The sequence below is a fragment of the Rhopalosiphum maidis genome, chromosome 2, assembly GCF_003676215.2.
Source record: "Rhopalosiphum maidis isolate BTI-1 chromosome 2, ASM367621v3, whole genome shotgun sequence".
NCBI classification, from domain to species: domain Eukaryota; kingdom Metazoa; phylum Arthropoda; class Insecta; order Hemiptera; family Aphididae; genus Rhopalosiphum; species Rhopalosiphum maidis.
Window position 1 is genome coordinate 90,125,919 of NC_040878.1, and position 27,158 is coordinate 90,153,076.

The 27,158-nt window shown below is 27.1% G+C and overlaps 2 protein-coding genes, 1 long non-coding RNA gene and 1 pseudogene across 6 annotated transcripts; 3 read left to right on the top strand and 1 right to left on the bottom strand.

The window, feature by feature from the left end:
* The first annotated feature begins 199 nt into the window (after positions 1-199).
* Positions 200-9,746, top strand: LOC113550891 (regulatory-associated protein of mTOR). Of its 2 annotated transcripts, none has more exons than XM_026952834.1 (25): positions 200-612; positions 685-787; positions 877-1,118; positions 1,194-1,340; positions 2,146-2,315; positions 3,589-3,648; positions 3,719-3,819; positions 3,905-4,053; positions 4,166-4,354; positions 4,423-4,617; positions 4,685-4,759; positions 5,801-6,058; positions 6,335-6,478; positions 6,548-6,653; positions 6,733-6,930; positions 6,992-7,125; positions 7,200-7,270; positions 7,351-7,459; positions 7,531-7,736; positions 7,836-8,012; positions 8,113-8,375; positions 8,458-8,610; positions 9,113-9,266; positions 9,327-9,440; positions 9,515-9,746. In XM_026952834.1, the coding sequence occupies exons 1-25, from the start codon at positions 460-462 to the stop codon at positions 9,705-9,707; spliced, it is 3,864 nt and encodes a 1,287-aa protein (XP_026808635.1). In that variant the 5' UTR covers positions 200-459; the 3' UTR covers positions 9,708-9,746. The 2 variants fall into 2 exon arrangements, with proteins under 2 accessions (XP_026808635.1, XP_026808634.1); XM_026952833.1 differs by having other exon boundaries at positions 460-612; positions 9,512-9,746.
* Positions 9,481-14,774, bottom strand: LOC113550892 (mitochondrial chaperone BCS1-like). 3 transcript variants are annotated; one of them, XM_026952837.1, is made up of 7 exons: positions 14,258-14,774; positions 12,451-12,783; positions 11,412-11,551; positions 11,099-11,293; positions 10,678-10,920; positions 10,281-10,383; positions 9,481-10,203 (listed from the first exon to the last, which is right to left on the bottom strand). In XM_026952837.1, the coding sequence occupies exons 1-7, from the start codon at positions 14,260-14,262 to the stop codon at positions 9,921-9,923; spliced, it is 1,302 nt and encodes a 433-aa protein (XP_026808638.1). In that variant the 5' UTR covers positions 14,263-14,774; the 3' UTR covers positions 9,481-9,920. The 3 variants fall into 3 exon arrangements, with proteins under 3 accessions (XP_026808638.1, XP_026808637.1, XP_026808639.1); XM_026952836.1 differs by lacking the exon at positions 14,258-14,774 and adding an exon at positions 13,551-13,881; XM_026952838.1 differs by lacking the exon at positions 14,258-14,774 and having other exon boundaries at positions 12,377-12,746.
* A 990-nt stretch (positions 14,775-15,764) lies between these two features.
* On the top strand, positions 15,765-16,589 carry LOC113550893. The gene is made up of 3 exons (XR_003405087.1): positions 15,765-15,903; positions 15,970-16,123; positions 16,183-16,589. It is a non-coding gene; the product is annotated as an uncharacterized LOC113550893 (long non-coding RNA).
* Positions 16,590-16,977: 388 nt separating this feature from the next.
* LOC113554736 lies at positions 16,978-17,851 on the top strand (annotated as a pseudogene).
* The last annotated feature ends 9,307 nt before the right edge of the window (positions 17,852-27,158 follow it).

Below are 27,158 nucleotides of genomic sequence, written 5' to 3' on the forward strand. Positions count from 1 at the left end.
GTTACCACTAAAACCGCAAAAATGGTAATGTGATAAAAAAAAAAGAAAACATCAACAACAACAACGACAGTGACGGTTTCACCACGATCCACTACCGTGTTTTTCATAAAGATAACGATCGAATGTGAACCTAACCAGATGACGGTTTATCTATGGCATGGAGGGGATGATTAGGAGATAACGCGACGACGATCGTGTCTGATAGCAAACACGAGGTCGGGCGTAGTGCAAGATGTATTACAACTACCCGCGAGTCTGTTGTTGTTAGATTTGTGGTTTCGATAGTTTTCAAATTTTTCACGTCGACCAACGCCCACGATACGGTCAAGACTCTAATAGATTTTCATTTAGACGCGAACACTACAGCGTATCAATTTTCTGCTATTCAATCCCGTGCTGTTGAGGACGTAAGCACGCGTGTTTCCTACCGTTGAATGTCATTTGTGGACGTCTGCATGAATGGAAGAAGCGTCGTCCAAACTATCGTCCGGCAGCGCCGACGGTGCCGAGTCCGCCGACTGGCGGTTGCCGTTATGCTTCACGAAAAAACGTCATACAGAGGAGATCAAGTCCGTGGATGCTGTGGTAAATTCATGGCGTCTCAAAGAACGGGTAAGTGTGTGGTTCATCGTTTTGAAGAATGTAATGAATTTTCATTAATTTTATTTTATTTTGTGTATTCAGATGAAGACTGTGAGTGTTGCTCTTGTTATGTGCCTAAATGTAGGTGTAGACCCACCAGACGTTTTAAAAGTTCAGCCCTGCGCCCGTCTAGAGTGTTGGATAGGTATAGATTTCATGACAACTATAATGTTGATTTAAAGTCATAATTTATTAAAATGTTTTGGTCTTATGAACGTGTTTAAACTGAATTAGATCCAATGATGATGATTCCTCAGAAAGCATTGGAAATAATTGGAGTCAATTTGCAAAAACAGTACGAAAGGTGGCAGCCAAGAGCACGGTACAAACAATCGTTAGACCCAACTATAGAGGAAGTAAAAAAATTGTGCGTTTCCTTGAGACGAAATGCAAAAGAAGAAAGAGTCCTTTTCCATTATAATGGACACGGTGTTCCAAAACCTACAGTAAATGGTGAAATTTGGGTGTTTAACAGGGTTAGTTGATTTTAATTTTTAATTATTATTCTTTATAAACATTTAAATATTTAAAATATGAATCAATTTTGTTAGACATATACCCAATACATTCCATTGTCCATATATGATCTTCAAACTTGGATGGGATCACCATCAATTTATGTCTATGATTGTTCAAATGCAGGAATGATAATAAAATTATTTAGCCAATTTGCTGAACAGCATGAAAAAGAAGATATGGTATGTATTATTTTGTTTTGTTATTATAGATTTTTTTTTTATTTTCTGATCATTAGTTTAAAATTAAACTTTGAAATTAAGATAATATGATAAATAACTATTTAATATTGATTTCTATAAAAAAAAAAATAAATTGGCAATTAAATTTGTTTAACGTATTTAATTATTGAAAATAAAACAAGAAATACATAAAATAATACATTTAATTTTTTTTAATTAGTCATTCTATTATGTATAACTTATAATACATTTAGACTGGTATAAAATTACAAATATAACATGTCATTTTTACAATTGATATAATATTTTATTTATTACTGAAAATAAAGCCTATTTATGCTGATTCCATTAATTTCTAAAAAATAACAACTCTAATTATTGATACAAATGTTTAATTCAATTAGTGGAATATATCAATAATAAATTGATTCAATTCTATAAAATGTTACAAAAATTATCTAATGTTTATTATTTATTGATTTAGTAAGTAATATTAAACCATTTACGTTTAAATGTTCTTTAGTATCATTTAAACATTTATATATTTTAATGTACGGTATACTTTAGAACTACTGTCATATAATTGTATTTCTGACTGAGTAAAATGTAACTTATATTTCTACCTTTAAAATGAAAAATAAAATAATATCTTTTTTTTTTCAATAATAACTATTTTGTTTTTAGTTTAAGCTATATATTATACAACCATATTTCATAAACATGTTTTTTTCATTCACATTATAATATGGTAATGAATGCTCAATACATATTTTGCCTATTTAATATTTGCTACTTTAATTTTCAGCATAATGCTACCCAAAGCCCATTGTTTGTAAACAGTGAAGGATCTTCCTTTAAAAACTGCATTCAACTGGGCGCATGTCAAATAGATCAAACACTTCCAATGCATCCAGACTTACCTGCTGATTTGTTTACGTCTTGCTTGACTACACCAATTAAAATGGCTGCTCGGTGGTAAATTATTATATCTATATAAATGTATAAATTAAAGTTATAATTATTGATTTTAAAATAAAACATAACTATTCATAAGGTATTTAGATTGTGGAAATCAATATATTTTTTATAATTTATAATCAATTGTGATTAATATAATTATGTACATATATTCAACAAAGGCAGTTTTATAATTGTTATCATTTTACATTCAAATTATAATTATATCAGTGCATGACCTGTAATTTAAAATTACTGTTTAAATATTATGACTTATGGTGGCTCAATATTATTGCTTTATGTCTCAATATTCATTAGGAATTTTTCATGTTAATATTCAAAATTAAAGAAACATTTTTTTTTTACATCATTTGAGTTTAAAGTTCAAATGTCTAATAAAGATATTATCAGATAAACAAACATGTTAGGTATTAAATGTGTTGCTACAATAATAATCAATTGACTAAAAACAATTGTAAAATTGTGTTATTGCAATTTGAAATTTATTTCTCCAGTAATGCAAAAATGTATTTTTAATACATACTTTAGCAATATTTCATTAGTAAATAATTTGAATGTTTTTATATTATTTACTTAGAATTGAATCATTTGTTTATCCTTTAAATTAGGGTAGGTATTTTTAATTTTCTGAAAAAAAAAATAGTACTTGGAAATATTTAAGAAGTAAACTTTATAAAGAATAAAAGTAATTTTACTATTAAAAATAAGTGTATTTAGGTTATAGATTAGGAATAGAATACAAATACATAAGTATCTTAATATTTTTATCCAAGTTCAATTGAAGTATTTATTCTTTTATTGTCTTTAATTTAAATTTTACTGGCGTCAAATTTTACAATTTTGTTTCTGTGTCTCACATATTTTGCATGTATTACATATTTTAGATAAGAATTTATTTACAGACACATACTTTCCAATTAAATTTCCTGTTTAATACGAAAATATATTTTAATTGATAACATTTAATGATTATTTATAGAGATAATTTATTATTTTTATCTACAAATAATATTTTGTTTTTTGATAAAAGTTAATTTTTGTATGTAATCCATCTCTGATAAGTTAATACTGTGTCCAGAATGTTTTTGAATTCCTAGATAGTTAGATGCTCACTTATCTATGTTCTATAAAAATATATTTATTTAAATAGATTGTTAATTATTATAATTTTTAGAAATATTACACATTATTTACATAAAATGTTCCCATTAACAATTTCTATTAAAAATGTTATGTAATATGCAAGATTTAATTCTAAATATATTTCCAGGTTTGTAATGCAAAATATGTCAAAACATTGTTCAAAATTAATTCTTGATCTGGTTGATAAGTGAGTTTTGTAATAAAAATGATTGTTATAATTTAATTTATTTATTCATTAAATATTTTGTTTCTATTAGAATTCCTGGTACATTAAATGATCGACGAACAATGTTAGGAGAATTAAACTGGGTATTCACTGCTATAACCGATACAATAGCTTGGAATATATTACCTAGAGGTATAATTATAATTATTAACTAAATTTATAAATTATAATATATACTGTATGAAAAAATATTTAAACTTGTATTTTTATTATAAAGATACTTTTCAAACACTATTTCGGCAAGACTTGTTAGTTGCAAGTCTGCTAAGAAACTTTTTACTGGCTGAACGTATTATGAGAACATATGACTGTGAACCAGTATCTTCGCCTAAATTACCAGCAATGCACAATCATCCCATGTGGCAGGTTTGTAGAAGATAAAAATATGTTTTATTTAATGAATGATTTGATACTTGATGTATTTCTTTCAATTCATTTATACAAATTCTTTATTTATTTATAAATATTTTGTTTACAGTCATGGGATCATATTTTAGACTTGTGTTTGTCTCAATTACAACGTGTTCAAGAACACGGAGATGGTTTTTTTGTACGCACAACATTTTTTGAAGAACAATTGACTGCATTTGAAATTTGGCTCGACCATACATCTTGTTTACCAACACAACAACGTAGTGCACCTGAACAGCTTCCCATTGTACTCCAAGTAATTAAAACAACAATACACATAATTATATAATGTTCTATAATATTTTATTTTATGGTGTTGTGCAGGTTCTATTGAGTCAAGCACATAGACTCCGAGCATTAGACTTGTTGGGCAGATTTTTAGATTTGGGGCCGTGGGCAGTAAATTTAACTTTATCTGTAGGCATATTTCCATATATATTGAAACTACTGCAGAGTTTTGCAGTTGAACTTCGACCAATGTTAGCATTTATTTGGGCTAAAATAATGGCTGTTGATCATGTAAGTATTCAAAATAAATTATAAAAATTATTTAAATAAAAAAATGATTGATTATATCTATTAACAGACTTGTCAAACTGACATTGTTAGGGAGAATGGTTTTAAGTATTTTTTTCAACTGGTTGAAGATATACGTTTGCCTGTAAGTATAAAAATTGCATTAATACTTTTATTACTATTTTCATTTCTTTAAAAGGTTACTTGATCAATTGTTAACTTTTATTTAATTGCATTTGTATTTTATAGTATGTAACAATTCTTATGTTTTTGATACATAAATATTCTTATTGTCATATTTACAGTAATTATTATTTATAATTACAAATTTGAAAATATCTATTTAATCTTTAACCAATTTATTTCTTCTCATATAAATATGTCAGATTACATTTAAAAAAATGGGTACTTGTTTGTTATCACCCTGCTAATAAACCATTAAAAATTTATCACTCCACTAGACAAATTTTGTGTTAACATTCTCTAATCTAAAAATTTGATATTCATGATCGATATTTCACTATAGATTGATATCATCTTATGTAGAGGTAAATACTTCATATAATATTAAAATATTGTATTATAATTTATAATCATTTCAGTATGTTGTTGACTTATTGCTATATATGTCTAATTTCAAGAATGTATCTTGCAAAGGCTATTAACTTATTTAAAATTAATTTTAAAGACTTTATTCTCTGTAATATTTAAAATAGTATTCAATTTTATAACAAAAAAATATTGTTAAAATAAATAAATTTTTAGCTATAAAACTATTTAATGGTTAACAATATATTATTATTATTATTTATTTTTACTTGACATTTTTGTCACAATTTATAAATAAATGCTTGAGTATAGTAGACCTAATCTGATTGCGGAATTATATAACAAACAAGTATTTTTAAATGCCATTGATAATTTTTAATCCTTGAGTTAACTATACACTATGTTTGTGTTTGAGTATATTTATATGTAGATTAACATAGGTAGGTAAGACTTGTAAGTTACTTATAAGATGAATATTAACATAATACAACGTAATATAGTAGAAAGCTGTCTTTAAATAGTTCATATTTTTAGTAGTTACTAATAAAATATTATTGAAGAACCATTATTTTATTGTCCTTATGTATTTACACTTTTTTGTTTATTAAAAATTTGTTTTTATTTGTATGGTTATTAGGAAGAACAAAGGATGTTGGGAACTGTTGTACTGTCTCGACTAATGCAAAACTATAAGAATGGCCAACAACTTGGGCTTAAAAACAATTTAGTGTGCATATGTCTTGAACAATTAGCCAATGCTAGTGCTCCATATAAGCAATGGTTAACCTTATGTCTTGCACAGTTATGGTCCGATTACGATAAAGCACGTTGGGTTGGTGTACGGGATATAGCTCATGAGAAACTTTACATTTTATTAGAAGATAAAGTACCTGAAGTAAGTTGATTATCTATGAAAATAATAATATTTTTAATTTTCTAAAAAATGTATGACAATTCAATTGTTTGTAGTGATGAAAATTTAGGATAATACTGAATAGATTGCTTTCTTTGCACTGATTTTATTTGTATATAGTATACAGATATACAGACTTTTTTAATATTTTAATTTTTAAGTCATTTATATACAAATTACACATTAATATTTAAAAATTTACTGATAAAATACAATATCAATAAATAACTCAAAATAATAGTTAAATTTATATTTTAGGTTCGAGCTGCAGCAGTGTTTGCTCTTGGTACTTATGTAAGCTGTGATAAGGATCGTACTAACTATGCTATAAAAGTTGATCTAAATATTGCTTTGACTTTATTAAATACTGTTGCTAAAGATATGAGTCCTATGGTCAGGGAGGTAATAGTCAAAAACAATTGCATTTGGTTATTAATCATTAATATTAATGAATATCATTTTTACATCTAGGAAGTTATAATTGCTCTTCAATGGACTGTTATCACATTTGAAAGATACTTTTTAGAAATAGCGATGCAGGAACAAACAGAAAAATCATATGGATCTCTTTATAAAAGTATGTTCAATAAAAAATATTAAATTAATTTATAGATTCCAAAGCAATAATCAATTATTGTTATTAAACCTTTTTTTAGGTCCAAATGGTAGCTCAAAAACTAGTCTATCTAGAAAGGGGTCTAAAGAAAAACTTTCGATGCAGCCTACTAGTGTAATAGTCACTGTAGTATCACCTCAAATATCACCAGGACCTAGCATTTCAGATGAAATGCCAGAGGAAACAAAATCTGATCTTTTGAGGCGAACAAATTCGTCCTCATCTATAGTTACCTTGGGTATGAGTATATATTTTATATTAACTAGACATAATTTCAAAAGTACTTTACTATCTTTTAGATGCTTATCAAACAACATCAACCTATAACAATAATCACTCTAAACTATGGAAGGGTTTGACAGCTTTAGAGCATGATATATTTCCAGAAGTTGCAGCCACTGCACAAAAATTAACTAAATACATTAGACAGAAGGTAAGTACTTATTGTGTGTATACAATATTCTCATTTAAAAATAACTTTCAACAATCATTACTTATTTTGATTAGCTTAAAAACAAGACGGATAGTCGTGCATCACATTCATTACCTGCATCTCCATCTTCTAAAAGTTATCTCAGGTATTGAATTGATTAATTTCATAATTTATTTTATTTATTTACATACTGTGGTTTAAAATGGCCTTTATAATATATTTTAGTCAAGGAGATTCTCCCCCATTGTCTGTACATGATCTTCGTACTCGACAGAGAGCACCTATTACTCCATTCAGATCCAATTCTAGGACAAAAAAAATTGTGCCCAACACTGTATGTAACTACTATTATGTACACAAATTGTTTTAGAAGAATAACTATTAATACATCCGTCGTGCAATTAGATTGTAGAAGAAACTACTATGCTCTCATCATCATCTTCACCCCCAAATATAGAAAGTGATTGTGAAAAGGACTCAACAAATATAACTAAAAGTTTATTAAAATCTCAATTTTTCGAATGGGTATCTAAAAACTTTGCTCATCCATTAAGTGGTATGAATGATGGAGGTGACTTTGAAAGTGCAATATACTATGAACGTGACTGGAGGTGACTGATATTAAAACAAATATTGTTTTGATAACTTTTGATATAATAATAAATAAGTATTAGTATTAATTATTTTAATGATTAAAATTTATTTAATAGGTATACTCGAAATATGATGCTTCGTAAAGAAGCACTAGAAGAACAAAACAAAGTAAATAATTTAAATTGTAAGATAGAACATCAAATATTCTCATCTAAATGTAAACAATCACCAAATTCATTGGTGTTTTATCCATATGACCCTCATGTCATTGTAGCTACGAAAGATTATTTAACGTAAGTAATACATTTTTAAAACTGTTAATTAAAAAAAAAAATAGTAACAAATCCTATTTTTTAATATAATTACTTTTATAACATATTTTTTTAATTATAGAGTATGGGATTATCATAGTAGCTATAAGTTATGCCAATGGAAACCAGATGTTAGAAGTCACAATCTCGATTTGTCATATAGATTAACTCCACATTTATCTGCTGTAGAACTGATAAATAGCCATGATGTTGCTTTAGTGTTGGCGGGATATAATGACGGAAATATTCAAGTTTGGTCTCAATGCATTGACGGACCTCCTAAATTGGTTACCGGTTGGCATGCATTACCTATTTGCAAGAGTCCAAGTTTTGAGAGTTCTTCAAGTAAGTAAATTTAATCTTACCAAATATTGACAAACCATTTAATATATACATTGTATTAATTGTTTTTTTTAACCATTATCAGTGGCTATGCAATGGGATCAAAGGTCCTGCCATTTAATTTGTGCAGGGGATTCAAGAGTTATTAAAATTTGGGATATTGAGACTGAAACTAAACTGACTGCTTTATCAACGGGAGTCAATGCTTCTGTGACAACTATGTCCATGCAATCCAAAGGTAATTAAGAGTTTAACTGTCACTAATCATAAATATCAATCAACATCTAAACATAATATATATTTTATAAATTTACAATCTCTTAATTTGATCCAAATCATTAATATATTTTGATTAGAAATGATCATAACTCATAAGAAAATTTTCATTTAATAGCAAACTCATTAGCTTTCAAAAGTTAATAATTCAGAATTAAAAAAAAAAAAAAAATTAACACATTACTTAATTTAATTCCCTGGTGGCTGTTTGCTTAAAATATACAGTCATAATACAAATAAAATCAATATAGATAAATGCGTATAACCATGTATATTATTTAGAAGTTTGTTATGTGACATAACTCATAACCCTTTTTTGTTTATAAAATCAAATTTATTTAATAATTGATCAATAAATATCTATTTTTAGTCATTTAATAGTGCAAATATTGAAATATCTTTTATCAAAATTTAGAAAAAGTACTTGATTCTCCATTCTAAAGTTATTTTATATTTTTTTACAGAAAATAATATATTTGCTGCTGGTTGTAAAGACGGTTCAATTAAAGTGTTTGATAAAAGACTTCCACCAGACGAAGCAAAAATAGCTTCTTTCATAGGACATCATAGTAAAATACTTACCTTAAGATTACAAGATGCTACAGTAGTATCTGCTAGGTAAATGCATTTTTCTAATTTAGTCAAAAACAAGTATTAAATGATTAATTAATGTAATAGTGCTTATGGAGACATAAAAACATTTGAGTTTGGCCATAATGCACCACAGCAGGAATTTCATGTCAATAACATGCAATCTGCAGCTATTCATTCGATGTGTAATATAATAGCATGGTTAGTATAAATTATAAAATTTGTTTTAAAAATAACAATATATATTTCAAGTTATTTTATTTTATTTTTAGCAGTAGTATAAATCAGATGTTGTTATTCTACAACACAGAGGGTCAGTTATTGAATTCTTTGAAGTTGACAGACTGGTTTATGAGTACACGTTATTCACCATTAATGACTACCAAGTTTCACCCCCAAAAAGTGCTACTTTCTACTGGGGCTATGGACGGAACAATAGCATTATACTCAATTGATCCCAAAAGATAATGAACGTATAAACTTTTTTGTTTTTTTTTCATGTTAATTCATTTTTGTTATTCTTTTTCTAACACTTTAAATATTCATGACACTTTCTTTTATTGTGCTCAAAAATTGCTATTTGACTGAACATTGGTTTTTTATGTACTTAGTATTTTTCTGTACATAAAAAATTAATTTATTATTATTATTTTTAAATTAATACTATAAATATTATTGTTGTTACTCTGTTAATTGAATGTCTTGTACGTTCTGCCATAAATCGTTTATATGTTCAAAAACATAATTTAGTTCTTTGTGCCGATGTAACAAAAAAAATTCTTGTAAATGAGCTGGGACGACTGGTTTGTTATATTTTCTGACATCTTTTACAAATCTATTCTTGTCGTCTTCTGTACCTTCTGGACGAAACCTAATGAACATTTTTGAGAGTTGATAATCTGAACATGTTCCAATATACTGTTTGAAATCCACTCGGCCAGATCGAATCAGTGCAGAATCCAATCTAAAGTAACCCATTTGGCCAATATTTATATTAGAAATGTTTTATTTATTACAGACTATATTATTATTGTTATTCACCTGTCGACATAGTTGGTAGTCATAAATAGTATTCTGCCTTCGGATGATACGACACCATCCAAAGCATTTAGTAATCCGCTCAACGTCACTTTAGTACTGCCTTCTGCCACAAGTTAACAATAATGTGTAAAAATTTGAGTATGGACATCGAAAACATAATATTTTTAAGGTATGCACATAATATACCTATGACCAAAGGTGTACATATACAATAGTTTTTTATAATTTGTAAATTAGAAACTAGAAAGACATTCACTTTTTATGTAATTTACATACTAATTTAAAAAATAGATTAACTTTATTTAAATTTATAATTTGTTAACTGTTAACTTTTAATTTATTGATCTTGTATCCTCTTAACTTAACTTGAGTTAATTATTTTCATTAATTTGCTCACCTTTGGCTATGACTGTTTCCCCATCTCTGTTGGCGAACATTGCGTCGATATCTTCCAGGAGCACAAATGATTTAGACGGTACTTCTCCCATTAATTGTACTAGTTGATCGTCAGACATTTTTGAGTCGTTCAGGCTTAACACGCACAAACTGTACTTGATCTCGCCAGCCAATGCCATGATCATAGATGTCTTGCCACAACCTGGCGGTCCATAAAGCAGGTATCCCCTACGGTATGGTATTCCTAGAACACCGAGACAAAATTGTATTTTCTAGTTTTAAGTCTTATTTCATTACTGTATATTACAGTAGTAATTCAAAAACCGTACTATTCGGTGTAGATTATGTCCAATTGGGGGTTGGGTACTTACCGTATAACCGTGTTGTATTGGTGAACTAATAAGGTTTAATTATTTACGTACCCCTTTCCAAGTACCATGATTGGTCGTTCACAAAGTCATGGATATCCTTAAGTATGTTTTCGATCACACCCTCGTCTAGTATAACAGACGTCATTGACCGCGGAATGCGGGGCTCTCCAAAGTTTTGCCACGTATCGTATGAGGGAACCATTAGAGTGGTGCCCAACTCCATAAGAGACATGGCGTGCAATTTGGCTGGAGGACAGTCAATGGAATATATTACATGAAATACAGTACACCTTACAATAAATAAGACGAATATTTAAAGTGTATAATATTATTAACAACTATCTGTGGTACAGCGGATACCAACCCTCTTCCAAGATATCTTCCAGCACTTGTCTGTTTCGACCCAAAGTAGATAAATAAAGTGTTTCATACGGTCTATAACCATAGTCAGGAGATAACATCGAGCTGCGATCAAGTTTTACGCGTATTGTATGACCTTTGTACCTGAAAGAAGTCATAATAATAATAGTTTATCGTTACAGAGCATTAACATAATAGCTGAACAGTTAATGCTGCAGCTGGATGAATCAAATTATATCGTGGACAGAAAAATGAGCGTAAGCTACGTCTGAAGTATACGGTTTTCGGTATTAATTGTTCAAGCGAGCAGAGTATACCAATAGTTACTGTATAATCCATAGTTGGGTTACAAATTTAAAATTGCAATAGTTGCTGAAAACATTTATGAAACCCTACCTGTATTATTCACTTGCTTAAACAGTTTAAATCGAAATTATCCCTATATCCATTGTCTCACTATGTGAAATCACCGCAGGTAAGTAATCTCAATTTTTTCCGGAGCATACCCGGCGAGATTAATGGTAGTGATTTAGTAAAATTGTGACTTGTAGTGGGAAATATTAAGATCCGAAAATTTATAGAGCTAAATCATGATTCCAATAAGTTTTATAGTAATACTAATATATTATACAGTAATACACAATTTTATTAATCTTACTTAAAACAGTTAAACCATTAACTATTTATGTGTCCGTTTAAAATGTAAACTTTTGACGAACGTACTGTGAAATATTTAAATTATAGTATTGCAGCTCTGGCGCGTAACCAAGGAATGGGGGTGTTTATAATATATTTTATGCTAAAAATGCTTCAAGTTAAGTTAGGGTAGATTATATTTTTTATATAATTTACTAAGGAAAATATTCAAAAGTTAAACGTATTTTATAATTTATTAACGTGACCATATGACCATGTTGGATGTTTGAACAGCCTCCCTCTCTAAGTTGTATTTAAAGATTAAATTAAAACCTTTTAAAAAGTTTGGCTACGCGTCTGCTGCAGCTACGATTAGTTATGCCATATCGTCTCTGAACTGCGTTTACTTGAACATGTGTTCGCCGGAACTTGGCTTGTAGTCGAACTTCGACGTCATGTGTCCGGACTCCGTGTTCCGACAGATAGTGTTGACACTGAAGTGCAGTAAGTGTTGATTGTACTTTGAAATCCATTGCAGTAGCCAAGGATAACACTTGTCATTGTTGGAAACTTCGAGCTCGGTGATGTAGTTGCGCCAAAAGTACAGTTTAACCAGTTCTATCGTCTCATTGATGACTATCGAAGCTAGACTCAGACTGATCAGTCCTACGACCTTGGACACGTACTTACTGGATACAGCGGCCACTGCGACGTGTTTTAATATCTGCATATTTTTATTACTGTGGATTTAACACAAAGCTTACACTAAGTTAAATATACTAACTTGATAAAAATACGCGTACTATCATACTTCATTATGTATCATATTAATTATTATGTATAGTTATTAGTTGTCTGATTGTAATATACTAAAATAGGTACCCAATAAAATGTATCGGTCTTCTGAAGGAACGAACAATGCATTGGAAATTAAAAAGTATTAAGGCACCTGTATAATTCATATTCCACATTTAAGCAATATCATCTATTAATTTTGCATAAAATACGTCAAAAATTAACTAATAGCATAAGAAAATAATAAGGTAGTTTATTCTTTATAACTTTATACCAATCAATAGTTTAAAATATTTAACAATGAATTTACATAAAAATTGATTATTTATGTAATATTATTCAATATTCATAAACTAATTATTTAATAAAGTAGTACCTATAAAATATAGGTAGGCAATTTATAAAAAAACAAATTTAAATTATATCTTAATAAATGCATTTTACTGTTAACCAACGTAACAAGACGTTTTAAGTAGTTTAGCTTGTTGAGAATAGGGCAATGTGGTAAATAAGAATTTTCCTTTACTTGGAACTGAAACAGTCTAGTGCTGAACGAGATCCTGGAAAGGGGTTGGTATCTGCTGTACCGACGGTAGTTGTAAATTATATTATACCTTACTACCAATGTTGGTACTTGGATATAGTGATACGTAAATAACTTAACTTTATTAGTTCGTAATAATAAGGTTACACGACAGTTAGGAATACCTACCTATGATTTGTAAGACATGTTGACATATTGTTTTTGGTATTTATATGCAATTTTTTACACAGTATCATTAACTTGTGGAAGAAGACTGTATTAAAGTGATGCTATGAGGTTTACTAAATATACTAGATAGTATGGTACCTATGGTTTGAACACAGAAAATACTATTTAATATTTATGACTATTGACTAACAAACGTGTCAACTAGTGAATACTGAATAACAATATAATAATATAATGCTAAACATAAATAATAATCAAATGAGTTATTTAAGGTTCAATTCTGTACTAGCTGATTCGATCTGACCTAGTAGATTTCATACAGTACTTGGAATATGTTCAAAAAACAAAATTATTTAAGTAAAAAACATAGATTTTGACGGTTGAAAAGTTCTAAGTTATTTTTTATTATTTAAGTATGGGAAGAGTAATTTTGTCGTCATGGCTAGACCTTAGACATAAAATTTCTAATATATACTTAAGAGTTAACCTCTTCCGCCACTAAATGAATATTTTGAAATTTTAAATTGAATTTCTAATACAAAAATTGTGCAACACTTAATTTTTTTTTAAATTTCATATATTTTCCTAAATTTTATTTATTGACGCAAAAATAAAATAAAAATTTCCAACAAATTTGTAGCTCTATTATATACCTCTTTATTTTTTTAATAAAATAGATGATGATAAAATTGGTAGGTATTACTTACGACATCGTTGTTAATGATGATTTATGTTATCCAAAAATGATTATGTGCGACTTTCATTCAACTGCTCCAACTCAATAAAAACAAATTATCATTGAATGCAACGACAAAATAAACTTCAGAAAGTGAATGGTACTATATGATCACCGTGTACAGATCAAAAATTTAGGTAGGTATTCAGATAACTCATGCAATATTTTAGAAAAAATTATCGGTCTAAGAAATGAATAATTGCGCTGGTATGCGAGGAGGTGGTATTATAATTATTATTATTGTTGTTCGCTGTATTCACTCCTTATCCAATAGTCGTTTCAAGTTTCGTAAATATGAATGTTTAAAGTTTAAAGCCAGTAACATTATTATTACAAAGTACCTTAAAACTGTGGAATATTGAAAAACAAAACCGAAAATATGCAATTATGCAAGGTAATAAACTTATTCTAATACGAGTATTGGGGTTAACGTTTAAATAGGTATATTTTTTTAACTTATGAAGTTATGATCAAGGACCTTACAGTACTATAAAAAAATAAGATATTATTATCATGGTTGAAATATACATTATATATAAATATGTATATTTCAACCTTGGATATTATACAAAAATGATTACGACTAGATACTAGATAGCGGAGTGAAGTCCATGAAAAGTAATAGATGAGACGGTGCACGAAGGGGAAACATTTTTTGAGCCCAAGCGCTATCTATTAGTTGAGTTTAGCAATTGACTAAAAAACAATTTCATCAATATTTAAATTTATATAATTAAATTAATTATTTATTATTATATTTTATAATTTCTTACTTCGCCTCACGATTAAAGATAGTATCTTTAATATAAATTAATAATCTATTATATAATCTTTAATATATAAATTCATAGGTTATTACAATGTTATGTATATTACATAGGTATATATTTTCTTCATCATTATTATTATTAGATCTAGTTATTTTACTCTTATTGTGTATTGTTATTAAAGGTATCATTCTAAAATTGAAAAATTGAATAATCAATTGTATGATATGCATGACAAAATGAAAGAATTATCTCAAACAACTATTGATGTATTTTTTTAAAATAATAGCTTGAGTGAGTCACAACAAATTTTATTAAATTAAATTATTTAGACTTGTAAATTTACTAATCTCAAAAATAGAAGATAGTCAGATAATCAGATAGCTGGATACTTATCAGTGTTATTTTTCACATAAGGTATAAAATGCACATAAATAGTTGAACTAAAAATACTTAACAATTTATAAACTACTTATTTTCAGATCTCCAAGTACTTATAAATTTTTACAAGATCAAAATGTTATTCCTCTGCCAATCCCTCATACTGTAAGAGCATATTTATCATACATTAAGTCTCCTTGTGGATTTGACTATCAGTTTTTTTTCAGTTATTTAAAAAAAAAATAACTATATTATCCCAAGAACAAAAACATGGTATTTTATTGTTTGATGAAATAATACTCCATGAAAGTATTACTGTTAAATCATCCAACTTAAGCTATGTTGGCTTTGAAAATTTTGGAAATGAAATACATGCTTTGAATACTAAAGCTAACCATGGTTTGGTATTTATGTTTCAAAGCTTGTCTGTCAATTTTTGCTGTTTTCACATCTACTGGCACAGTAAAAGGTGTATTCTCTTTAACACATTAACACAGCTTTATAAGTATTAAATTATTTTTATATATTTTTTTAGGTATTGTACTTGTACAATTGTCAAAGCAATTTCTTAACTGGAGAAATCCAATGGATGAGAGTCAAACCATATATGTATTTTCTGATGTTCCTCACTTAATTAAGATTTAAGAATGTAAGAAACAGGCTCAATAACAAAACTTCATTAAAATTAAGTAAATAATTAGAATTTGTTTTTAACATAATGTTTGGAAAATGTATTTTGATTTGATAGGTACATCCAGATAGGTCTCATGTGAGTTGGTTACATTACCAACAGGTTTATGAATTGGATGAATCACAAAATACAGTTGTTCCTACACGTGTGTGTCCTAAAATTACAGAAAGATATTTAAAACTAGACACATTTTCAAAAATAACTGTAAAATTAGCAACTCAAATAATTATCTAACATTTGTATATCTATGTTATTTAATAATAAATACCTAATTACATCTATCAAAGTTGTAATTTCCTATTCTGTTAAAGATATTTAGTAAATCTATGGCAAAAGGAATTCAATTTTATAGAGATCATATACAAAATGAAGAACTTAAGGATAGTATTGAAACTGAAAAGTTCACAACTATACTTAATTCAGTTTTTGATGCTCTGAACAGAAAGTATGCAGCTGAAGGCATAAGAAAAGAAAGTACCTAATGATTGTGATGTAAGTTTAAATTAATATTTGAAATTGGAAATTGTTATGCTTATATAAATCTGGGTATAAAGGTTTTAAAGACTACTCTCATGTGGCTTGATGATTGGGAAATTAACTTTATTAATAACAGAATAACATCAAATGAGTTTCTTACAAAGAGTACTTCTGAAGGATTATGGGTTAGTATTAAATCGATAACTGAATTAAGTAACTACCTTTTAGACGAAGTAAAATTTAAATATGTTCTAATAAACAAAATGAATCAAGATCAACTTGAAGTAATTATTACTATTTTTTTTTTTTATGAAAAATAAAATATTGAAACTTACATAATATTTATTTTAAACTTATTATTAGCAATTTTTTGGTATGGTTTGTTAGGCTACTGGTCCAAATGAACACCCAACAGCACCTATGTTTTTACAAGTATACAAACTTTTTTCAATTATTCAGTATTAAAACTGCCCAAAACAGGAAACTGTCAGATTCTGGATTCAACAACACCTAAAATAACATCGACTGATTTAAAAGAATTATTTAAAAGCAATCAATCAGAAAGGCAACAAAATATAGAAAAATTAAAATAAAAAATAGATAATATTATTGATGAAGATGATGAATGTGATCCATTAGATACTGCAGTTGTTTCTATTATACTAGATCATAACTATTGTGAAATTAAAAAAGCTACAGCCAAAGAGTGTGTTATATATTATATTATATGTGGTTTTATGGGCTGTCAAATAGTCAAAAAACTACATATTTGAATTGTATTTCTGCTTTATAAGGTATGTTTACATCAGAATTAAAGATACATCTTTAATCGTGGTTTACAATAAGATTATGTTTACAAATAGATTATAATTCTATTAATTTAACTTTTTCTCAATACTGTTTTATTATCTAAGGATCTGATACAATGCCAGGAGGAGCTTTAACAAACTTGAAATCAAAAGGATTCTTGATACATCCAAATTATACAGTTTTTATATTAGTTTCAGCAATTAAAAGTTTTGTGCAATACTGAAAATACTGTGATGTTCCAGAGATGTTTGATAAGACTGTACATTTTTTATTATCATTATTAAAATTTCCTTATGTAGAACATTAAAGTGAAATGCTCACTTCTATAGTACATTTCTATATTACCATGCAGATAAAGCAGTACAGTAGAAATCTCAACAGAGAAACCAAAAAATTAAGTTCAAAGGAAAAAAGTTGTCAAAACTTTTAGTTTAGTAATAATGACATATTTATCGTACTAATTTTATACTTATGAATTTTTGAATAATAAGCACCATTTTACTATTTATAGATTTGATTTATATAATTAATAGTTATAACTTGTTTTAATAATTAATAATTAAACAGAAAAAAATGTTTTACCTAATTATTATTTAATGGTTTGTTTAATAATTGACAATTTTCATGGTTTGGTTTTGCTTTGTTGAAAAAATGAAAATGGTAGATATTTTCGTTATTTTCAACAAAATAGAAATGTTATTAATTGCCAACAGGTAGCCCTGAGGCTCAAAAAGGAAGATCCCTCCGTAGACCCGCCAACAATATACTTTTTTCTGACAGCATTATCATGATCGTTACCAGCATAGATATTATAAGATAATATTAGAAAAATTTCATAATATCTATGGTTGCTAGTCTTGTATCTATACACAGAATTCTATGTAATACAGAAGTATTAATACAGTATTATGTTGTGTGGTATTATATAGAAGTTTGTGCTTGTATATCTTAGTTCGTGGTTACCACAGTCTTGCGTATCATGATAACCATAAATGTAAACATGTAGTTTGTGTAGCCCATTAGTCAGGGCTCAGGGGCACACCTGTTTTGATATTTATATTTAATTTATTGAAGTAAAAACAACTTACAATAAGAGCCTTGTATTATAATGTCAAGCTTTTTACCTAATAATAAAATGATAAAATTCATAAATTTAAAAAAAAAAAATGTATAAATAAGACAACTACGAATGGATCAACCAGAAATCTGTTGAATAACGTGAACTGACAATTTCGAATAATCGAATATAGATGATTGCAGCTGAGTGAGAATTATTTAAACATTTAGTATTCTTCAAAGATTCTCATAATTATTCAAATATGTTTTGTTTTTAATTTTATAATATATTTCTTAAGTATAAATCTTTAAGTATAAAAATTGTGTTTACTTGTTTTAAAAATCGTAACTATAAAATACTGAGACGTTTGGCATCAATAATTTCAGTCGTACCTCCTCTATCAAAGAAATCTCAATTACATTATTGACTAGGATTACTGTGAACTATATAAATTTGAATGAGTTAAAGTGGGTGTGGATTCCTTACTATGGAAAAATCTGAACAATTGTCAGGATCGAAATTATAATAAGTAATAAAGTAATAACCATCATTTTTATTGACAAATTGTTTTATTTTTAGTGTAATATTGTAACAAGCTAATCTTCTTTTGTGTTTCCATTTTCATTTCCATTATAAATTACACACATTTTATAATCTTATATTAATTAGTAATTATTAGTATTTCCATGCTAAATTTGCTGTCTTAGTGTCTTTTACATTTTTGTTGTTAATATACATAAATAAATATTGCCTTTTTTATTGTACCTATATAATGTATTTGGAGAATATAATATAAATTATATAATATATCTAGCATCAAGCAAAAACTACGCAATATGAGTTGAAAATGGTTGAAATACAAACTTAAAATCAAGAATAATTTTTGTTGGCGTCAAATGACAATAATTATTATGCTATCAACATATTATACATGAGTATAATCATATAAGCATTATAAACTTATGTACGATCATAACATCTTTGAATTTAATTTCCCGGTAACTGTATGAATTTGACCACCTATGTATTGTTTAATGTGATAAATGTGAACAACTGAATGCATTTTTCCAAACATAAATTAAATTAAAAAACCATTCACATTAATATAATATTTATACTTAAACGCGTTAGGCCAGACATAGGTAAATATTGTTTTGATAAAGCGTCACTAGAAACGTAATGTTTATTATTTATGTATGTTTTTATTTAAATAAATAATAATTTATTTATTATTTATATAATTTTAACAATAATTTCATACTATATTTAATACAAATTAATTTAGAAGGTATTAATATTTACCGTATATATATATATATTAGATATGTTTTCAAGAATTTTAAACGTTAACTATGTGTTCGTCGTTGGCCGATCAAATCTCACGTAAATAACGTAATACGTTTCCTTTTATAATCTATTTAATTTTTTGTTTTTTTTTTTATAGTTGTATTAGTTTCAATAAAGTTTTTGAAGGTTTAAATCCAACCGTTCGTCTCATGAGGTAATATTAAATATCATGATGTATATAGTATATACAATAATAATGTAGACCTGCGAGGGACTTCATAGTTGTTATTATAAAATTGAAAAAAATAGGTTGCTTTCATGGACTAAAATTTATCGGACTAGTATCGCAAAGACTAGAAAGGATAGGTCTTCTTTGATTATACAGTTGGTATTCTTCCTGGCTCCCACAGTTAGAAATATTGAAGTATCATAATTGCACCTGGCGGTAAATGTTTAATTTCTATGAATTGAAAATAAGTAATAACTTTTATATAATTGTGTATAAATGTGTAAAATTTGTATCAATTTATCATAAGTAGATTTTTACATTTATATAGTAAAGGTAATATGTAATAAAATACAAGAATACAACTATAATTTATTTTGATTAACTTCATTTTTTACAATCTATAATTAATATTAAATAGTATAACTTTAATATTATAACTAATTTTTACAATTTATAACTATTTCGGATATCGTTGATAATCAAATACTTACTAAAAGAAACTTACTTCTCATTTGTTGAATTACTTGAATTTTAGATTTACTGATAACGTTTCAGTACCAATTCGTTATATTTTAGTCCTTGAGTCGAGAGGCTATAGATATTTATCTATATGATTGTGAATGCTATTTATACATTTTAAAAGTTAAGGTTTGGTTTCACTGATTTATATAGTTTAAAATATTAAATTAAATAAAGACATAAATTGCTATAAAGTTTTGTGTACCCATCTTATATTTTTAAAAATAAATTTAGAAAAAAGTTATCGAAATTATAAATACCATATTTTGTAGTGCTATTTTTCTCTAATATTTTTTTATTTATTTTCTTGTATTCACTTTTCTTGATTGTACAGCTGTAAGGCTAAAAACAAGAACATGTATATCAATCATGAAATGTATCGACGTATCGTTGAAAATAAATCTAAGTTTCCAAGAAAAGTTAAGATTACTTCAAAAACGATTTATAAGTCAAAAGTTGAGTTTGGGCCATGGTACGTCCAACAATTACAGCAAAACTTCTTGGTCTTAGCCGCAGGATATTTTTTCTGGCCAGGAATACCCCAGTCCGTATGCACAGTAGCTGCAACTATTACAAAATTATTTTAGAAAGAGAGAGGGGTCGTTTGTTCGGAAATTATGTATACGAAAAGTGAATTTTATATGTTAGAAAGTTTAAAATAAATTTTTAATGTGGAATCAACATAATTTAATTTTTCTAAACTGACTGTTGAAGCGATCGGTTTATTTCATAGATAAGTATACTGTATACTATAGATACTCGGATTATATATATACTATTATAATATTTTTAGACTATACTATTTTATTATGATATTATTATAATACAATACACAATCGGTATACAAATCAATTCTAAATTATCATAATACAAATTATATGAATTATGTGTTTAGTTGAAAAAAAAAAAAAAAAAAAAAATAAAAAAAAAATTGTATTAAAATAATAAATTATAACCTATTTCCCTTAAAAATTCTAAAATATTATCACGCTATCAACAAATTATTAGGTGTATTGTATCTGTGACTATGAACTATATTCGTATAGTCGTAATATTATGTTATTATGTTAAAATAGGAAAATATATAACATTTGTATAAAATATTATTCGAACAGATTTCTTCGAATACTTAATTCGCACACTTACATTCGTACATATATTGAATCCCTGTTGAAAGTATAATTTTTAATATTTAAATAGACATTTTTTTCAATTGTTACAAAATCATTATTTCGAGATTATATTTTTTGATGAGTTGTCATGATGGATATCGCCTAATAGGTGGCAGATTTAGGATATAACTGCAGCATATGTATAGATCTTTCAGGCAATTATCCGTTGGCAAATATATTAAAAATGTTATGATACAATTTTTCCCAACTCCTATTATATAAATAATAAAATATGTAGTTTTGCAAAATAAGCGTGCATGACAACAAAAACCAAAACTTTATTTTCTCATTCTCGCGCAACATCAAATTACGGTTTATTAAATATTATGATTATATGGTTTTATAAAATGTTAGCATAACGCGGCGTGCACGCCTATAACAAATGATTCATTAAACACCTCTGCAGCTCTATGCCACGTGGCAATTTCATTGTTTTGTCTCGTCGATATTATTACAACCTCGTTGATTCTACACCTATCGTATTTTTTTTATTACTATTATTATTATTGTGACCTATCCTCCTACTTACTACTTTAATTTTATCGACCAGTGGCATATTTAGACGGGAAACTGCTACACACACCGAGTGGGCAGTCAAGTAAATTTATAAATACATATATATATAATATTATATTTACTTATACTATCATAATATACATATGTATATTGTATATTTTAACTTTGAAGTGATATTATAATATATGCGAATGCGCGCGGTTTCCATACAATTAACGGTTTTTAAATGTGTGTGTATATGTGTGTGTAGCTCTCGGAATTTAAACTTTTAAACGATGTATAATTATAATGATAATATTGTTGTCTTGCAGATATTGTTGTAGGTACCTATACAATATACGTAAAATATCATATAATACACAAATTATACAAATTATGCCTACATGTGTAAACAATCTCAGGTCTCAGCTACTCTGTATTTTAATATGATATCGTGTAGGCTGATTCCATTATATTTAAGACCTCATTATAATATGGGTAGGCTTTCTGGAGATTTTATCGTAATTATTAAAAAAATAAATAAATAATAATTTCACTGTATTATCTGAGTATAATTATTATTTCATTTCTATACCTAGGTAATAATATAAAACAATTATAAATTATAGTACACTATATATATTTATATACATATATAAAGGTCAGAATGGGTCATCTGGCGCTTCATTATAATTACATAATATTTTATTATAAAAGATATTATGATGTTTGTATAATAATTTAGAAAATTATATTAGTTGCCCTCCCCTTCACAAATGATAACTTTTTAATATTACGCACTTTTTATTATTTTATTTATTATAACTTATAATTTCTAAATTAACAATTATAGTTACTTTTTTAAACGATATAGATTAAAACCGACTCGTTTAATTGTTTATAAATTCGGTATAAACTCTTGTGATATATTTTGTCTACCAAAGCGTATTTTATACTTAGAATATTAATATAAAATGATCATCTAAGGCCAGTGGTGTAATTAGGAATTTTCCTTGGATGGAAATTAAATTTTTTTAGTAGAAACTGTAAACTTTAAATCATTTCTAAAAAAAACCTTAAACTCTATTAACAACACTATTATTTATAAATTTATAATATTATAGTTGGATTATTATTAAATTATAAAATATAAATATTGCAAAATATTAGTAAAATAAGGTTCTGGAGGGTCTGTCTCCCTCGTCAACCCCTTAATTATGCTCCTGCAGGTTAAGGCTTGTAAGTTCATTCACTATAAGAACACGCAAGCATATAAATGCTATTCGTATAATACATGTAGATATGGTATTATTCGAATCCATTTTTATTTAAATAATCATTTGTATGTACAATTTTATTTTATTACATTTTTTATAATAATTATTCAAATAAAAATGTATAAAAATTATTTATTTAAATTTAAAAAACAATCATGTTCAAATATTTTTTGAACAATTTTTATCCGGATAATTTGTTTGAAAATTATCCAAATAATGTTTTATTCGAATAATTTTTGAAATAACAATTTGCACAACTTAGTATTTATACACAATGAGTAATTCAAAAATTTGTCTGAAATAAAATATTATTTACAACAAAATTTTGTTTATTTGTAAGTAAAAACATGACTAGATAAATAAATGGACTTATATATTTTAATCATTAGTATAAAATCAAATGTAAATTAATTTAAATTTAAAACTATACTGTATCATATTGAATATATAAATAGTCTTAAACATATAAAAAAAAAAATTTAAATATGAGAAAAACAAGGAAAATCTAATTTCCTATATTTAACTTTGCACGATATATTAATTGATTCTATAATGTCATCCATAGTATTAAAGTTCTTGATTTGGAAAAATTAACATGTAAGTACATGTGAACTTACAATCCTTAGCTGGTCCATATAATTTAGCGTTTAGTAAATTATATGCAATACAAAATCGGTAGAATATTATATATTTATACACGCAATATATGTATATAGGTATATATAGAGAGAGAATTTATAGGATTTCTATGTTTTTCATACAGTTTTTATATATATATAATAATATATATTTATTAAATTTATTTTAATTTTAACGTGATTACAAGGGGTTGGACGTCAAACTTTTTAATAATTACCAGATAATGCAGTGGGTAATAAGAAATTCTGAAAAATCATCATTGTTATCCAAGTCCGTTGAGTCTCAACGTCAACTATGATACCGACGAAATAATCTAATCCTTTTTTTATATAATATATAAAATAGGTATACATTTTTAATAAAAAAAAAATTTTATAAATAAAAGAATATTTACAAACTATAATCATAAGTTGTATTGTGTAGTTTATATTGTAGTTGTATTATAATGTACAATAAGTAAATTTGATAACTTTAATAGCAAAACAACATGAAATTATACGAGGGGGAACCCCCTAATACGGGAAGCTTTAACTTTGTGGAATATTATATATTATATTTATTTAGTGATTTTGATGAAAATTACAACTATTTTTACTATATTTTTGGCTACCTGCTATGGTATATTGGTATAAATTCCAAACGTTAAACTTTCATACTTTTTACACCAAAAGTCGGTATAAAACTATAAAATATCTAAATCTAGGCTATCCATACAAAGTTATAATGTGTCATATTTATTTTCAGCGTAATTTATAAAAAAAAAGATATGAGTAATAAGTAAATTAATAAATAATAATATTAAACTAAAAATAAAATACATCTTAAATTAATATTATACATCGTATATGTGTAATATATTTTTATTGTAAAATAAAATGTATACATCATGGTGATAGCAAAACCTCATATGACGATATATATATATTCAATTCGTGATAACTTTATCTGTCGATTTTTTTTTGTTTTCGTCCATTACGATTTCTCACGAGTCTTCTTTTTATATCATGAGCGTGTGCACACACGTGACATTGACTTATCCAATATATATATAATACGTAAGTATTCCGCCTTTTGGTTATTATATTTATAATTCGAAATACTACTGCTATAGAACAGCTGTCTCATACTCTCTTATTTCTGTGTACATAATATATAATATTACTACTGTCGTAAGAGTTTACACGTACAAAAATATCACGTATGTACCACAGTAAAATAATATGTTAACTCATCAGTATGACCGACACGAGGATCGGGCGCCGTTCAAATGTAAACGCATCCATAGGACGTCTCCAATATCTTCAATTACCTCATTATTATACCTCGTATACATTCCTCGGCAAATATATTATGCATAAAATATAATATATACGGCGTGTGTACAATGCATATATATTTTTTATTTTCATTTTTATCGAGACGCTATATGAATTAGCATCCTCGGCAGTCGTTCGCAAATAATGCCACGCGCTAACATTTTCGTCGTACTTGGCGAAAAAACATCGAAGTCTGGGGTATTATTTTTTTTATACAGTTCAATCTCCAATCGATTAATTATTATCATATTATAAAATATGTGTCTGATGTTAATATTAAAAGATTATTAATTAACAAACATAATTCGTTCTTTCATACTCAAAAAAATCAAGCGCCTTCAGTTGTCTAGCCATGGCACCACCTTAAAAAAAATAACTGAAGATTTCACATATTTAATACATTTTTTTATAAGAATTTTGCAGTACCAGAAATATATAGACCTGAACCTTAACCCCCCCACAAATCTCAAACACTATTGGCACCAACGTAGACCATACAGCCATATAGATATAATATCGTTTGATACAAACCACGGTTGTCTAAGTATTATATATAACCTGTATAACCATGATATGAATAATACATATTTTTATATATATTGATCTTAAGCTTTGAAAACTATGGCCATTAGCTGAGAAATTATTTTGTTATGGTACGGACGGTAGGCGTGTGTAACATGTGTTCTTGTACGTATATAGGACATTGCTTCGCCACTATGAACGGGGTAGTTAATCATCTAGAAGCTATAGCAACATCGGACCGTGCTTGATCGCAGTATCATACATTTGACCATACATTAGGTCATCATAATATTATAATCGTCCAAACACTACGAGTCTACTACGACACACACATTTTTTAAGTTATTATTTTGTTAATAAAACTGTACATACATGTCAAATAATTCATCTAATATGCATATATCGTTTATTATTAACAATATACATTACTTAAACGTTTTTGATAAATATTAGCTTTACGCGCGGGTATTATGTTTTGATGATACATGTGATTTTTAATGACAATTACGTTTTTTCGTTCATTAATATAATATGGCATAAGGCATAAAATGTATTATTGATCGTTTGATCAGAAATTGTTTATAAACTATACTTGTTGGTTTCTCTAATTGCAAAATGAGTATTGATTTCCGAGAAAAACCACAAATAACTATAAGGACTGCTAAAGTAACGGTATTTATATTATAGCATACACGATATTTCCTGTTTATATTTTTACTAATAAATTCCGATAATAACATGACTAAAATCTTAAAAAAATAAACTGAATATTTACGTATGATATATACCTTTCAATTTAAATAAGTATTCAGAAACTATTTTATTTTCTCCTTGCGAACATTTATAAAGGCTAATAATATATAAAACTTCGAATTACACATCGTACTTGAAGAAAAAGTTCGTGTGATACCGCGTTTACTATACAGATCAACTATAACCATGGTTATACTGGTATTGCGGAAATATCGTGTACTCACGACCACAAGGTAACCATATTTTCCACGCTGTCATAGTCAGCTGTGGACCAGTGAGTCCTTAAAAAAAATGCATTCATCACCTCATTATCACCGGCAATTTTCTATAAGTCCATCATATCGTTCGGTTCTTAATTTTAACGTTTTTGCGTCGTCAATTTTCACTATAGTGCATGCGATGAACAGTGAATTATTTGTGGATTTTTGGTACTTGATAAGTGGATCGTGAAATTGATACATCGCACCGACATTTGACAAT

Excerpts from the sequence above, each read along its gene's own strand:
- LOC113550891 (XM_026952833.1), top strand. The coding sequence starts at position 460 with ATGGAAGAAGCGTCGTCCAAACTATCGTCCGGCAGCGCCGACGGTGCC. Across the intron at positions 3,820-3,904 it reads TTGGAATATATTACCTAGAG|ATACTTTTCAAACACTATTT; the intron begins GTATAATTATAA and ends TTTATTATAAAG. Across the intron at positions 4,355-4,422 it reads AGCTTCCCATTGTACTCCAA|GTTCTATTGAGTCAAGCACA; the intron begins GTAATTAAAACA and ends GGTGTTGTGCAG.
- LOC113550892 (XM_026952836.1), bottom strand. The coding sequence starts at position 13,618 with ATGATACTGTGTAAAAAATTGCATATAAATACCAAAAACAATATGTCA. Across the intron at positions 12,784-13,550 it reads ACATGTCTTACAAATCATAG|TAATAAAAATATGCAGATAT; the intron begins GTAGGTATTCCT and ends TTAAATCCACAG. Across the intron at positions 11,294-11,411 it reads GGAAGATATCTTGGAAGAGG|CCAAATTGCACGCCATGTCT; the intron begins GTTGGTATCCGC and ends ACTGTCCTCCAG.